The following is a 17,043-nucleotide window of genomic DNA, read 5'->3' as shown; positions in this document are numbered from 1 at the left end:
TATTATGAGATAATATGTAATCTAAAGCTCTGGAGAATATGTCTGAACTATTAACTGATCAAGTATTTTTAAGTGGAAAGAGAATACTTTTTAATCAATAAAATTAGTTCTAAATTTGTCCGTACAAAAGTAATTTATGTCTCAATTAACCATGGAAATGTGTATATTTTTAAGTTACCCAACTGTGATGCATACATAGTTATTCCTAAATAGTGTATAATACGTAAAAGTGACACTTTCTAGAAGCTTTCCCATATACCTGTGACTGAACAAATAATGAGTACCCTAGCACATTGTTTACATATATTTGGTAAAGCAACAGTGAAGAAAATGTGAAACTGTTAGCTAAAAAATAAAAACAAACAAACAAAAACTTAGTTCCTTAAGTAGGAAATGTGAAGTGAAATTTATACAAGAGAAATTTCACACATTGCAAGTGTAAGTAATGGCAGGAAACTCAAGACACCCCTTCCCATGTAACTGGGTTTTAAATATGCCATTTTCAAACTTAATAATAAGCTCCGTTCTGCCGCCCTGTGTAAATATATAAATGCTTTCAGATGGCTAGGCATAGTGGCTTTCACTGCATATTTAATAATGATAAAACATTACAAATTTTATTGAATGTAATTACACACAGTTTTATTGGTAATCATCATAATTTCACTTCTCCTGAGAGCTGTAAGCTTTCTGCTTAAATCCATAAACCTCCATCAGTGATTTATACGTGTAAATAATTTCAGGTTGCATTAGGCATTTGCTTTAATTAGCTGTTTGGATTTCGTGTGTTCTTTTGCCTTCCGGGTATGACATTTCCGCAGCTAACTGAACTGTCTTTATCTCCCCCAGGACAAGACGAGCGCCTTGAGCCTCAGCAACGTAGCAGGCGTCTTCTACATTCTGGTTGGCGGCTTGGGCTTGGCTATGCTGGTGGCTTTGATAGAGTTCTGTTACAAGTCCAGGGCAGAGGCGAAGAGAATGAAGGTGGCAAAGAGTGCACAGACTTTTAACCCAACTTCCTCGCAGAATACCCAGAATTTAGCAACCTATAGAGAAGGTTACAACGTATATGGAACCGAAAGTATTAAAATTTAGGGGTAGGACTTAGGGCTTACTCCAGTGAGTGGGTGATGCATCCCGTCATTGCAGTGTTGTGACCTGTCTGTCCAGTGGTGGCATTGCTTGCTTCTGATTACAGCTTGGATATTTTGGAAAAACGTCAGTGCAAAGTGGTTCGGTTTTCTTTGGCTGCGGATGCACTGTTCAAAACTTTATGTTGCCAATAGATATCTGCATTAAAAGGGGCAGAAAGACAAAAACAAACCTCCAGGATTGCTCTGCAGAATGATCTGAACAGCATATCCTACCCGAAATTTGGGAGAAAATGGAAATCAGTTCTGGGTTTCCTTGTCTGTGTACCAGGCTAATTCTACTTGGAACAATCCAATTTTAGGAGAATTGCTCACAAAGTCAGCATAAACCCATTTCAAGCGATCAAAGCTTTGACAGTTGCCTGTTTTGATATGATTATTTGATATGATTATGATTATGTATACAACTCCAAGCACCTAGTAAGGGCTCAGAAAATTTTAGCTCCTATTCTGTTTCACATTAACTATCGTTCTATATTTTTTAAGAGCAAAACCTTGCTGTTTGCTCATCTGACAGTACCTTGAGCCAGACCTTTAGATGGGAGTGACTGTCAGAGTCTTGACTCCAGTTCATATTTATTAGATGGGTTTCAGCTCTCACCTTCACAGTATCACTAAGGTAGATGTGCATTTTAGGCAAGCGGCACGTTCTCCATCAAAAATGTCAGCAACGTATGTGTTCTTCAGGAGGACACAGGAAAAGATAAAAATTGTAGTGAATTATTATGGCCTTTTTTTTTTTTCTCAATTGCTTTTTTTAAAATTTAATTTTATTTCTTTTCAGTGTTCCATAATTCATTGATTATGCACCACACCCAGTGCTCCATGCAATCCATGTCCTCCTTAATACCCACCACCAAGCTCACCCAACCCTCCATGCCCCTCCCCTCCCAAACCCTCATTTTGTCTCTCAGAGTCCACAGTCTCTCATGGTTCGTCTCCCCCTCCGATTTCCCCCAGCTCACTTTTCCTTTCCTTCTCCCCATGTCCTCCGTGTTACTCCTTATGCTCCACGAGTAAGTGAAACCGTATGATCGTTGACTCCCTCTGCCAGACTTATAAGTAGGCCAGAGCAGCCCCACTCACTCCCATCCTCTCACTGTGTCACAATAAAACAGTGCAAATATTCAGTGAAATGTAGGAAATGGAAATAACTTTATAAGAATCTAAGTGTCCACTACTTTTTTCCTCAAATGATAGAAAGGAGTTTTAAAGTAAGATCTGAAAGCATTTGAATTGCTCTTCCTAAAATCAGGCCTCTAAGACCCATTTTCTAAAATTCCATATGATAGTCAACTGACGAGGCTGCTCACTCTGATTACAACGGTAAATGAGCCTTTGAACCCGCAAGAGGCGTGCAGTGCTTGACGTAGCCGAGAGTCAGAAACACAATATAATTTTCATAAGCTGTGCCTCTGAGGTTATGCCAGGTAAATACCCTTGTTTTTGATATTTATTGTTAGAAAAGCTATTGAAACACTTTGTTAATATCTTAAAACAAAGAACAAAAGCCTTTCCCTTTTACCAAGGTCTAGTTCTCGAGCTTTTTTCCATAATCTAGAAATCAGGGGATGACTGAGTGTAACTACAGATAGATAAGCCCCACATGGTTCTTTCCCAATTTTATGTAAAAGACTCAAGAACAAGACCCCCTGTTCACTCGGATCAGAATGTTTTGAGCCTGTCTCCTGATAGCAAAACAACAAGCAAGGAAACTCTCAGGGTCTCTTGACCATTAGACAAATACTGTTACCTGAATAATTATACAGTGGAGGAGAAATATCCCAAACTGAGAAAAATCGTGACAAGTTTTAAGAGTCAATTATTTCAATTTTATTCTGGAATGAATTTTATGTCTTAAGAAAAGGCTTTTCTGGTTTGGTTTGGGATTTTTTTGTTGTTCTGGTTTTGAGGGGGTTGTTTTTTTGTTTTTTTTACATTTTGATTTTTTTTGGCAAAGCAGAAGCATTCCAACCATCAGCAAGGTCCAAGGGTAAAGTTGCAAAGAAAAGAAAATTAGGAAATTCTAGAAACAAACACTCATGGATGCCAGTTGATTGACAAAACCTGGGAAGTTGCTAAAGAGAGTTAAATTCCCAGGTTATGTACATACAGTTTCATGTAATAATGTTTTTGGAGTCAGAACCTGGCATTACAACGTATCACAAATTGCCCCTACAGTTAGGGTTAAATTTCTAAGACAGTAAATTTCAAATAAAAACAAAGCATTCCTACCCATGACTTTTAAAAAAAACTTAATGGCATTCAGGGTGAATGAAATGATTTGTACCTAAGAAGACTCTGTTGGCCACAATGAACAAAATTTTTGATAATCTAAATAATATTGTCCTAAAATCCCAAAAACATATCCTGAAACCTTCAATATAGAGAATATTTACTCTAAAAGTGATTATCCCTCACAGGAGCACTTACAATTGAGGTCATAGCCTTTTTTTTTTTCTTTAAGATTTTATTTATTTATTTGACAGGCCGAGATCACAAGTAGGCAGAGAGGCAGGCGGAAGCAGAGAGAAGCAGGCTCCCCGCTGAGAAAAGAGCCCGATGGGGGACTTGATTCCAGGGCCCTGGGATCATTACCTGAGCCGAAGGCAGCCACTTAACCGACTGAGCCACCCAGGCATCCCAAGGTCATAGCCTTTAACCTCAACAATCTAAACAGACCCAGATCACATGTAAATTTGTAAGAACGTTTTTCAGTCTGAGCAGCCTCAGTGGGTTCACAGCAAGCTGAATAGAAATGACATTTTATGGAAGAAGCAGGAGATATAAGTATAAGAAATAATAAGCATGAAGAATGCTAAGATTAAAGGGAAAATAGGAGCTGTCAAAGATTTATTAACTATTCTACTCAGTTGCATTCTTCTACAGAAAAGGAAAGATTACTTAAGAGCATATGCTTCCTGTTTGGGTGTTTTCCTTTCTTTGCAAAGGCAATCAAGAAAAGAAAGGAAACGAAAATAAATTTTATGGCAAGAGCCTTCTAAAAAAATCCCTTCCAAAAATTACAATGCTTTTATTAATTGTGTTTCTTCAAAAAAAAAAAAAAAAACACTAAACCAGTAAATTCTAAAAAAATACTTATTTTACTTAATGTTAAATGTTGAAAATGAATCTGAGGTAACAAATTCAGACTTTGGTCTTGGTTAGTTTTAATTTAGTGATGCGTAGTTTCTGTAGAGATTGTATCCTGACTTCTGACCTTTTTAGACTACTTGCTAAAGAAGAACTATGATAATGGCCTTGGTTTTTATCTCAGGTCATTAACTAGCAGTTTGATTTTATCAGGGTATCTGATCTCTAAACCTTTACATTATACGATTTTCTACTTCCATCATTAATTTCATTATTTAATACACAGTTATTCTAATACTGAAGTTCCAGAGCAGAACTAATATAGGGATGGAATTCCTAAAGAATTAGGTAAACTTAAATTCACCACAGGAAATTAAGATATAACTTAGAGAAATAAATGATCTATGCCATAACAAACTTAGGCAATGTCTCGTTTGCCTGCTTTTCCTCTTGAGTTAACATTAAAATTCAGTTATTACAAAAAATGTAAAGGCAATGAACAAGGAGTAATTAGATTTACATAATAACACTGCCTGTTTCTCTTCTGTGTAATATTGTTACCTCCTACTGACTTAACATGACAGAGAACAGGAATTTAATGAGGATTTTGGAGACCAGACCCCATAACCTCTCAGTCTGAGAAGTCCCCCAGCAGTGAGTGTTGGCGAGGAAACATCCTCCCTTTCAGTGCTTCCCCTTGAAATGCTTAGAGCTTCCGAAGGATCAGTCAGCTTCCAGGGTAGGCATTGGATGGACTGTGCTGTTCTGGGTCATGTCTATACCTGGTGTGGGTGAATGAAGGTGTTTGTGGATAGATCTGTGTTGGGATCTATCCGGGAAAAAGACGGGAAGATCTGTCATGAATAGTCTATAGTTTGTTTCGACAACACATCCCAGTTTTATGGATAATGCCCCCACCCTAAAGACACTTTCTAGCGAGAGCCAGAGGCGCAGTTAAAACTGTCAAACGTAGAAGAGATTTTTAAGCCAGACCACAAGTGCTAGGGTGTAGAGGACCCCAAGGGGAAAGCTTTGTCCCACCCAGACTGGCCAAACAAAACCTAGTTTGACGATTTCAAAATTAGTTCTGGAACAGGTAGGACTGCAAACCCTGGACCCAGTTCATTCTTCACTATAGTTGAGCTTTCCTCTCCTGTAATGCACAGTTTTCACACGACCAAAAGAATATTGGGAAAAAATGCAGATGTCTAATTATTGATATCTTGGTGTTTGCTGTGTCACCTTTTGTCAAAGAAACAGAAACATTGTAACAGTCCACACTCTCTCTGTTTCCTTTCCATGCGCCCAGCTGACCTTTTCTGAAGCCATAAGAAACAAAGCCAGATTATCCATCACTGGGAGCGTAGGTGAGAATGGCCGTGTTTTGACGCCCGACTGCCCCAAGGCTGTACACACGGGAACTACAATTAGACAAAGTTCAGGATTGGCTGTCATTGCATCGGACCTACCATAAAAACCAAAAACATAATTGAGTGCCTTAATCAAACTGTGTTGGTGACCGACGGGAGCGCAGCCCTGGGCGTGCCGAGCAGGTGCCCTGGACCCGGCCTCTGGCCTCCGCGTCCTGATGCTCCCACTTCCGCAGCAGCAACGCGTGCATGAGCTCAGCTCGGAAACCCAAACTCAGATTTTATATCAGGAAAACTCACAATTTAGGATTTTTCGGGAAGCGGGAGGGGGGAGCTGGGATGGGCATATTAACAGCAACAAATCTCACTCGAGTGGACTTAAAAACTAATCAGACTTGCGAGTTAGCGCATCCAACTGTGAAGTTCTTGCTCCAAAAGGCCTGTCTTCACCGCAAGGGATAAACTAGCTAGAGAAGTCAGTGAACACGCTAACGTGCGTCTCCAGAACACCCACGTGGTCCGTGGACGACTCTCCAGCCGAGAAAACGCATCACGCACCTGTGGTCGGAAAGTAATCCACACTCATGTAAATCCTGTGAAAAAACTTAAAGGAAGTATTTACACTTACTTTGGAGAAAACAAATACTGAAACATGCTTGCTTTTTAACTGATGTAAATCCAGTAGAGGACAACACAATCCTTTTTTCTAACCATCTTAGGGAACAGTACATTGCAATAATTGATATAAATGCCATCACTGTAATAAACTTTAGAGACTTTTTTTTTTATATAAAAGCCGTTGGTCACCTCCTTGTTGCTGTAACCTCCACTCTGTCACATGAGTCGGTGTCCACAGATCGCGTTTGTCTCATACCGGAAACACACATGAAGACAGTGTTACCGTGAAATCATCAGTCCATGATGTAGAGTCAAAAGAGACTACGGGTCACTCATGGTATCGATCTTATTTATAATCTCATTCTGTGTACAAAATTGTGGTTTTTGTACCCACCAAAAGAATAAAACAATGGACCTTCTTACACTATCTACAGAGCTTAAAGTTTGTTTCCTATCGTGAATAAAAATTATTTGAGAAATTGTAAGACTATGTAGGAGGGATTGTAGAAGTCAAGTGTGGGCCATATCGGAACATGTAGCTAGCTCTTACTATTTCCATATAACAAGCTTACCCTCGTTTACGGATGTTTGCCTTGTGATGGGGTGAAATTGTCACAGATGGCATGTTTGAATTGGGGAACAATCCACTGTCGTTAACAGCAACATACCTTGTACTCGTGTGTTGGAATTTTACTTGACTGTATTTTGCTGCATAAAATAATGTCTCTTGGGCTTCTCCCATTCCCCTTGTTCCGTTTAAATTGCTTGAAGGCACGGATATTAGTTCGTGGTAGACAAAAAAAAAAGAAGAAGAAGAATGTGTCCTTGTTTTTTCAACTGGAAATGGTGAAGAAAATTATACCGATGTTTGTTTTCCAAACCCACCTTATGTTATGTATGGATAAAATTAACATGGTTCGAAGGAAGGTTTGGATCATCTGAAATAATAAATGAGTACTAGAGTACAGCTAATCATCACCCTACGTAGAGATCTTATCAGAAAGCACAAGTTAGGATGATTTTGGAAGTGTGGCCTTGAAGGACGAGTTCCATTTCCCCAGGTGGAGAAGGCATGGAAAGCCTTAGGGGTCCAACGTGGTGCGTGTCCGTAGACTTTCGAAGGCATGCGTGCCCCTAGATGGGCAGCAGCGAGCACAGGCTGTGACATCACACAAGATAAAGTTGGAGAAGGTGAAGGACCAACCACGTTGCTTCTACTTTGGAGATTTCCACCTCCTTACCCCGCGATCTCGCAGTAAGAAACACCACGAAAAGCGCAGGTTTGACGACACATTCACATGCACGGTCCCCTCAGGAAAAGTCCCCCGCTCTGAAGTAGAGCAGATGGGTCCCTCTATGACCTGGACCCTACTTCTCTCTCCCGGGCGTCTCTCCCCTGACCCAACCATCCCCACCTGCTCACCTCCAAAGCAGCACACAGGACACTGCATTCACTCTTTCCCGGGGCTGTCTCTTTTCCCTGACTAACTTGGACTCATCCTTCAGTACCAAATCGAATCGCACCTGCCCTAGGAAGGTTTCCATGATGACCCGCCACCCGCTGCCTCCGAGACCAAGTTAGGTGCCCTTCTCATGTTCTCTCCCCATCACAGCACTTGCCTCGTCCCGCATTGTACTTGCCTGTGTACTTGTCTGTATACTGTCTAGACTGTAAGCTCCTTGAGGGCAGGGACTGTGTCTGTCTCGTTCACAGTTGTATCCCCAGCACCCAGCACAGTGCCTGGCATACTGTAGGTGCTTAATAAATATTTGTCAAATGAATTAATGAATTGAATCGAATTAATTTAATTGAGTGGAGGAAGAAAGTATCTTTCCTCATTTAACAGTCCCTAGCATGCATGTTAAGTAAATAGGTCAAAACAGAGGTGGGTGGCTCAGTGGGTTGGGCGTCCGACTCTTGATTTCAGCCCAGGTCATGATGTCAGGGTGGTGAGATGGAGCCCCACATTGGGCTCCGTGCTGGGCGTGGAGTCGGCTTGGTACTTTTCTTCCCTCTCCCTCTACACCCTCCCCCCAACTCAAAAAAGCTGAAAGATGGTTGATTTCATGATGTTGTCCATCTCACTGGTAGGACTGTGCCTAAGAAACAAAACAACATGACCTGTCTAATTTCTGATCAGAGGAGACATTATTCCATGTAATTGTACCTACCTGTGGAATAATTTGTTTAGCTAAAGAAATTGTCTTAAGGCAATTAAATAACCCAAACCAGGATTCTGGCTTGGTTTTTACCCATTTTTCTAAAGAGCACTTTCATTTAGGTTTTGGAGTGGATAAGTGAAGCAACATTAAAAAAGTTATATTTCTCATTGTTTAATTTCTTCTTTTTGTTTTGTGTTGTTTTCTTTCTATATTAGTATCAGATAATGAAATTTCTCTATTTCTCATGGAATAATTCTGCCAAAACCAAAATCAGTACAATGGGACACCCTCTCCAGTTTCCAATCTGAAGAAATGCTATAAAGCTAGAAAATGTGATTTTAAAACATTTATGTTTAAGAACATTTGACTTAAATGTTCCATAAAGAACTAAATTATCAAGCAAGCAAGACTACCATCTAGTGCATAATTTCCTGAATCTGGTTAAACCACTTCTGAGGCTATATCAGCTGGTTAAATGTACACAATGACCTCTTTTGAAAGCTATAAAGGACCCTCAGGGGAACCACTTTGTTACACAAAAGTCAATAGCTACTTACTAAAAATGCCAGCCCTACCCTTCCCAGTGTGAGCTTCGGGCTTGCTTTGGGTGGCTCCCTGTTCCCACCACTTGCTGACCATCAACTCATTCATCCAGTCCCCTAAGGCAAAGCACACGGTAGGTATAAAATAGATATTTGTTAAGGCATTAACACAACTTCAGCTATTACGTCAGTATGCATGAAAAAAACCATTCCCATCTGGGAAAACTAATTTTCCCAGAGAACAGAATATCTCAACTTGCAACACCGATGAAGTCCAACTAGAAATAAGCATTAAATGAAAGTGACGTTGGGGGAGTTTCTGAAAAGACAGATTGGAATTGTATGGACTCTTTTGTCTTCTTAGTATGAGGCTGCATGAAAAGTGTGCCTTCCCAAGCACGTTCATAAACAGATTTTCATTTCAGGTGGTGTGGCAGGCTACCGTGTTTAGCAGTTGTCAGACCAGATGTCCGTGTGGTAGGTGGAAGACATATCGAGTTCCTAAACAGCTAGTACCAGTGGTCTTGTTGAAAGGGGACTGTGCTGCTTTAAGAAATAATGTCAACCAATTAGAGCGAAAGACGAAATTTGGAAACTATACCTCAAAAATAACAGAGAACTAAACTGTTTCCCATGAAATAGAATAACCTGTTGATTGATCATGCTTTGATTTTACTGTCTTTGGAGGAAATGGCAGGTGGGCAGGGGAGTGAGGGCAAATAAGAGATAAGGCAAAGGGGACATAAAGAAAGCAGAAAGTTGGCAAAAGGCCAGTAGTATGGCCCTGGGTGGCCCAAAGAACTAAGGAGAACAGGGCTGTTTGACAAGTGATTTTCCACTGTTAGGTGTGTAATGAATGTCTGATAAATTCCTCTTCCCACGACCTGCTTACAAATTTTCCTATGAGCCGCAGGCTGGTATTTGTGGTCAGATTAAAGAGGAAAATTCTAAATCCCTTATTTGGGTTGATGTTAGGCGAGAAATAACCCTAATAACATGTCTCCTTCCCACAGAAATGGGCAGAAATCTAGATTGGGACTTGTCCTTCCACATGGCAAAGAGGGAAGTCCTGTTCAAATGTTTTCCGGATCTGGAGAAGACGGTAGGTGTGAGAGGATCTCTATGATACATACATACATACGTATTTTATTTAGTAATATCATAAACATGATTACTACATTATATATTATTATATATAATTAAATTCCTATATAAATGTATATTCATAAATATTGTGAATATTAAATTATATAACATCTATATTTGTATTATATTTATATCACATTATATAGTATATATTTTATTAACTATGTTATATATAAGAATAGATTTATATAATATATATATTTCTCAATAATTTATTGACAAGTAAATTTATATAATAAATAATATTGATATTAAATATATATTATTTATATTATACCTATGTATTATTGTTATATAATTATAAATATTAAAATATAAATATAAATAAAATTTATAAATATTAGATTATAATGCCTAAATTATGGCTCCCTTGAGGGGGTGACTTAGGGTATTTGGAATCCTGGAATCCTGAACCCAATGGGAGCCTGCTCAAACAGATTATCATGATTTCCTCCTCCACGTCTTTTCATTGCACCAGCACTTCTAAAGTTCCTAAACATCTAGCAGCGGCTGAAAACTTTCTAGAGACTTACTGCTCGAGCAGAATAGGTCTGTAGTCATGGCAATCAGAGTTTCAATATATGATTGAATGAACTGATTGGCTAAATGAATAAAGGACTGAGTGGAGACCCTGGGAAAAAGTTGTCAGGAGACCACTGTCTCTCCTGTTTCAGGAGAAAGTGAGTTCTCCAGCATAAACATGAATGCCCTCAACATTTGGTAACAAAGAAAAGATTTGGAACAACTTAGGCCATGGCTGCCTTCTCCTAAAGAATGACCTAATCCTTCAATCACCTAAAATAGGTATTTTTCAGACGTCTAAAGAGTTGAAATTGATGAGTTCCATCTGTCTGAGAAATTTCCCAGAGCCACCATGATCCCCACTGGTGTTCTGTCTGTAAATCTAAGCGCAATTAAATGTGGTGGCTCCATGAATCTTCCAAGACCACAGTCAGAGCAGGTGGCTTGTGGGTCCCAGGCCTCAGACCTGCTCAGGATCTCTGAGGTTTGGTCCATTTGGCCTCCATCACGGCCTCTTTGGTCTCAGCCTCACAGGGATACTGTCCCCCCACATTGCCCTTCAGTACACTCCTGTGTTTCTCCTCCACCTCCCATTCATCTTCCCACTGTCCCCCTCTCTTGACACCATTCTTGACACCATTCTCCCTAGTGCCCTCACTCCCAGCATCCTCAACCTGTCCCCCAGAGCATGGCCCAGTGCCCGATGTCATCCCTCCACATACCACCAGCTTGGAAGGGAGAGGAATGGCCGTCCTGGCAGTCACACCTCTGGCCCCAAGGGTACAAACCCTCTTTTTTTAGGTGTATGCCCCTCCACCATGCTGTCAAATGGACCACCCACCTGTCCATCGTGTCTGCTGGATTCTCGGCCACTGCTCCACATTCAACGATTTCGGCATTGGGCTCATTCTTGCCTGCACCCGAGTTCGAGTAACATCTTGACTGACTTCAAGGCTGGTGCAGGTACTTCATTTAAGCCCCAGCCCTGCAGTTGCTTGACTTCCCGTCAGTCTCTTCCTGTGGGATTTAACTCACCCACACCAGCAGACACGTGGCCAATCTTAGGATCATTCACCTGTTCATCTTACTCCGAATGATGACTGACTTCCCTCCTTCCTATCATGCCCTGGTCACTGAAAAGAGAGACCTTTCTCACATGGCCATAGTAACTGAACATTTCAATAGGGAACTAAACCAACCAATCTCTTCATTCCTTAGTTTCCCCCCTAATTCTTTATTTATTCTTTCTCCATCTGTTTTATGTTCCTCATTTCCTCCAACCAAATTACCTGGCATTGCCCAGTGTTGTATCCTCCCCCTCTCGCGTCTCATAGCCCATATTCCACCTGGTTGATCTGACCACCGTCACAACCACGCATGCGCTACTCGCTCAGAAACCTCTCTTTTTCACTCTGGTCCCACCCATCCAACCTCATATGGATCATTTCTTTTTGACTTCTCAGCTGAAACACCTCATCTTCTACTCTACATCCCTACCTCCTCTTAAATTCCCGGTCTCAGTGAGGCTCAGTACTGTCTACCTAATCTCACACATTGCAGCATGGGTGTCATTCCAGAACCCCCTTTCTGCATCTTTCTCACATCCAAACACATCTTAAATTTCTTGCCAAATACCTTCCTGCTGCATCATGTACCCTTCATTTCTACGAGGGCCAACATTTCAGAGACTCATGATTCTCACTGTTGTTTCTGCAATTGTCTCCCGGCAGGTCCCCTTTCTTCTTGTGCCCCTGATATCTTCTCTGAGTCCATTCTCCACATGGCTGCGAGGGTGATTTTCCTAAACCACACATCTGACGCTGTCACCTTCCTGATTAAAACGACTCAGAGTGTGTCATAGAACTCCTGTCAATATCTCTAGTATCTTCTCTTTTTTTTTTTAAGATTTTATTTATTTACTTGACAGACAGAGATCACAAGTAGGCAGAGAGGCAGGCAGAGAGAGAGGGAAGCAGGCCCCCTGCTGAGCAGAGAGCCCAATGTGGAGCTCGATCCCAGGACCCTGGGATCACGACCTGAGCCCAAGGCAGAGGCCTAACCCACTGAGCCACCCAGGCGCCCCTTCTCCCACTTTCCACTCCAATAACACCTAATTCCTGCCCATAGCTCCAGGTGTCTGAGTGTCTCACGCTCTTTCCCTTCTAAGTTCGCTGATTATTACCTCTCCCGCAATGCCCCTGCCTCAGATAGGGGTCTGAGCTGTGTCTAGCAGAGCCCACTCTCACTCAGTTGAGCAGCAAGTGCATTCATTAGCAGATACTGGATAGTTCCCAGAATCTCTGGGAAGGTCAGAGCATCTGGCTGAAGGCAAAGCAGGCGAGACTGATACCAAAATTACATCACTGATCTGTCCCCAAGCCATGTCCAGCTTCCAGAAGACGTGTATGTAAGAAGCAGGGACACTGAGCAAGGAGCTTCTGTTTGTACATCTCTGCGCCCAGGGTCTCCCCCACCCATGCTGTTTCCTTCCTAGGAGATGGGCTCCACACACGGCTTCAAACCTCAGTCATGGTGCTTGCTTGCCTGGAATCTAGTAGCGAGGGAGACATGGAAATCAAGCACTGGCTTCCACCATAGGGAAGCACAATTTGGAGAATAAATACAAGAAGTCGAAAGGAGCTAAATGGGCACATTTATCTCTCCTGTTTGTTCATGTCTAATACCTGCTCGTCCATCAAGAAGTGTTATAGAAATCATCTCAGGCACACAGCCCTGATCCCTGAGCTTGGAGATCACTCTTTTTCGTTTCCCTGGATCTTGCTCACCTCCGCAAAGACTTTGACCACTGTTTTCGCAATTATTTTTAGAAATGTCTCCACCTGATCTCTCCAGACTTAGGGTACTGATAGAAATGGGGAGTGCAGAGAAGGTGTTGTGAGCTGGACAGCCAGACAAAGTGAGGTGGAAATCCGTGTTCTGCACTTACCGTTGGACCCCTGGAAGAAGCCCGTTGCTTCATCTGTAGAATGGGGACAAGAATACAGAGCATGGGATCTTTCTGTGAAGTGGAAAATGAATGTTTACGGATTGCTCATCTCAGCATCAGAGCTCAGTGGGAGCCCCGTAAACAAAGCTACGTCTGCTTCTGCTTCTGCCTAGGAAATAGTTGAAGGGGGAAAGAAGTTATTTTCTCAAAAGCCAAATAATCTATGCAATCATAACTTTTCTCGTGTGACTCAGAAAGCGGCTCTAGTAAACCGAATTCCAGAGAAGGACAAGTCTCTTCAAGGAGAAATGGGATACCCAGATAGTTCCCTGCCTTCAGCAGAGAGGAGGGCTGCAGGCCTGCTCCTGACATTGTGGGCAAGACCTGAGCTCAAATACTAGCAGATTCTGAAAGGCCCAGCCAGTGTGGCTGTGACGCAGAGGGAAGTAGCGGAGGACACTGGACCCAGAGAAACTGAACTCACGTGGAAGCTTTTCATGATCCTCGACTGAGTGTTCAGAAGAAAGAGGGAGAGAAGGAGAGGAGAGCCGGAGCCCAGGCAGAGATCCCCTTGATGGATGGAGCAGTGGTGCGGGGGCGCAGGGACAGAGACCACATGCCCTGCCTGACTTCCCAGGCCGCTCTCTCCTACAAATCAGATGTCTAGGGCCCCGGGGAGACCGGCAGATCTTTCTGTCTCCGCGGCATGAAGACGTCCTTGCTTCTGGAGCAGGAGCCCGAGCTCTCGTCGTCTGTCCCCGCAGGAACTCCTCCCCCGGGGACAGATTCCAGCTTGCTTGGGGCGGTGGGAGGACGGAGGCTTCAGGACGCCCCACGCTGCGGGCTGGGAGGGGAAGGGAAGGCCGCCTGCGGGCGACCCGAGCTGAGGTCCGCAGAGAGGAGTGAGCGCGGGCGTGCGGGCTGGCGGCGGGAGCACCTGCCTGCGCGCGCGGGAAAGCGGGGGGGCGCGGGGCGCGGTGGGGGCGGGGGGCGTCCGCGGGGCCGCAGGTGGGGCCGCCGGCTGGGCCGCCCCGAGTTAAGCACTGGTTACCCGCGGGGCAGATCCCCTGAGCTTCCGAGAGCTCCCGGGTCAGGGAACACATCGACCTTGCGGGAGGGCGGCTCCTCAGGGACGGGGGCTGCTGCACCCGGGAGCCCCCAGACCCGGCTCCAGGCAGCCCGGCTCGGCCGCTCGTCTGGGACTGTCCCATGGCTTCGAAGACCCCGAGGGACCGAGTGCGTCTCGTCCCGCGGCTGTGCGCGCCCAGCGAGGGAGGGAGTCGGAGGTGGAGCGGCTCGTGGGAGCCTCCGACTTGTCGCCGAACCGGACGGAGGCGCTGGGAGCCGGGGGTCCGCTAGCCGCGGGGCCTGCAGTGCGGGGGGCCTCGTGGGCGTCCGCGCTTGACCAGCGGGACCTGACGCGGCGGTCAGCGTGGGGTTGCCGGGTTAGACGCCCCACGGGCGTCGTGGACGATCCCACACGTGCCAAAGAACCACACTTCGGGGAGCCAGAAGCGTCAGAGGGCTCTGGGTGAGGAGGAGACAGACACACGGAAGAAGCCTCCTGAGTCTTTCCTGCACGGTCGTTCCTTTTCTAGACCCGACTGGGCAGTTTCAGCGAACCGTTACCGTTTTATACCATCCACTCATTGAAAAAGCATTTGTCATGGGTTTGAGCATGAAGAATAGGTTATTTCTTTAAAGGAATCCAAATTCTCTTCCAGGGCCAATGAGGTCAATGAGGCATTTGCTGCAAAAGTGAAATTTAAGGGCGAACCAAAAAGTCAATAATCAAGGTAAATAACATTTTAAATATTTTTAAGCATCAGAATTTTTGTAAAATGTATGTAAAATTCAAATACATAGAAAATCTAGAGTTTCAGTCAACCATCTGAGACCCCAATGTTAAAGAAAAAAAATGTGTCCCTTTTTACATGATTTTTTATGTTTGATGGTTAGCTTTATTGTAGAATATTAATGTGGTCAAAAAAATATTGAAAATTTCAGGGCGCCTAGGTGGCTCAGTGGGTTAAGAGTGCCTTTAGCTCAGGTCATGATCTCGGGGTCCTGGGATCAAGCCCCACATCAGGCTCTCTGCTCAGCCAGGAGCCTGCTTCCCCCTCTCTCTCTGCCTGCCTCTCTTCCTACTTGTGATCTCTGTCTACCAAATAAATACATAAAGTCTTTTTAAAATATATTGAAAACTTCCCAAAAAATGGATGTATTAAAACCCAAAATATTCATTTGGGTTTAACCACTTTGTATTAAAACAAAATTATCTAATGATTTAGTCTAATAAAGTCTAATAAAGCAGACTCATCGGGCTCTCTGCTCAGCGGGGAGCCTGCTTCCCTCTCTCTCTCTCTGCCTGCCTCTCTGCCTACTTGTGATCTCTCTCTGTCAAATAAATAAAATCTTTAAAAAAAAAGAGAGAGAAGGACATAGACAGTTATCAGATGAGAAGAACCCTGGTGTCACCTACTTTTTTCTTGATCTGGCTACATAAGTCTATACTCTTTCAGTTTTAAGTCATAGAAACTCCAACTCAAACAACTTAACCACCCCACCCAGGTGATGATGGGAGGCTATTCTAAAATTAAACCCAGGATTTAATTTATTGAGGCTTGACTGAGACCAATGAAAGGCTTTTAGTAATGGCGTTTCCACGCTGCACCATGAAGGACCGCGGGGAAGGCAGCAGGTTCCATTTGGGGGCAGAAGTAAAAGGGATTAAAAAGCCAAGGCCCAGCTTCTGTAGGAGTTTCTGTGGGAAAGATGAGGCAGGGCAGGTCAACACTCTAGGAGTGGCCAGTTTGAATATGGCAGCAGGATCTACACTCTAGGCCCTGTCTCTAAGTGTCTGGCTCCTGACACTGGGTTGATTTCAGGTAGGCAAGAATACTGGCTTGGTCTGTATGAGTTTGATATAGGAAATCCTGGGGGTCTGGGCATTGGTTGGTTTGCATGTGAAAGGCCTGTTCCAGCCCAAGCCTGCACAGCCCCTGAGAACTGGCTAGTCATGGGAGGAAGAGTCTTTCCCCAGATGACAATGCCAGAGCATGAAGAAAATGGAAAATTAGAAGATATGAGTCATGTAATTGACCTTGTGATGACAAATGGACAAATCACAGAATCCAAGAAAATGCAGAACAGGGAGAAATTAATTGATTTGTAAGGCTGAAAATTCAGAATCATTGCTAATATCAGGTGAGGTTTGGTCCAGCAGTTCAAATGACATCCTCAAGGACTCAAATTCATCCTCCCTATTCAGTCTTTCCTGGCAGGCTCCATGCAGAGACTTCCCAACTGCCCCCTTCCATGTAGCCAAAACAGCTTTATACCTGCCCAGACAGCTCATCTTTATGGAGAGCTAAGATGTCAGTAGAAAGCATGGAAGCTTATCTTCCACAGAAGGTCCAACAAATACACTGGTTTTGAATGGGATATGCACTTGAATTTAAACCAACCATTGTCACAGGAGAACAGATATG

The 17,043-nt window shown here is 43.4% G+C and overlaps 1 protein-coding gene across 9 annotated transcripts in view; it reads left to right on the top strand.

Annotated features, from left to right (window-relative positions):
* Positions 1–8,088, top strand: part of GRIA4 (glutamate ionotropic receptor AMPA type subunit 4) — a 391,556-nt gene extending 383,468 nt beyond the window's left edge. For 4 of the 9 annotated variants that reach the window (XM_046014154.1, XM_046014153.1, XM_046014163.1 and 1 more), the window contains exons 16-17: positions 850–984; positions 5,554–8,088. In XM_046014154.1, coding sequence (XP_045870110.1) covers positions 850–984; positions 5,554–5,718 — 300 coding nt within the window. In that variant the 3' untranslated portion in view covers positions 5,719–8,088. Of the gene's footprint in view, positions 1–849; positions 1,098–5,553 lie in introns of those variants that run through there. The other 5 variants (XM_046014157.1, XM_046014155.1, XM_046014158.1 and 2 more) reach the window with 4 other exon arrangements.
* Positions 8,089–17,043: the final 8,955 nt, after the last annotated feature.

Source organism: Meles meles, chromosome 8, assembly GCF_922984935.1.
Source record: "Meles meles chromosome 8, mMelMel3.1 paternal haplotype, whole genome shotgun sequence".
NCBI lineage: Eukaryota > Metazoa > Chordata > Mammalia > Carnivora > Mustelidae > Meles > Meles meles.
The sequence above is the reverse complement of the archived record's forward strand: the minus strand, read 5'-3'. Positions and strand labels throughout refer to the sequence as shown.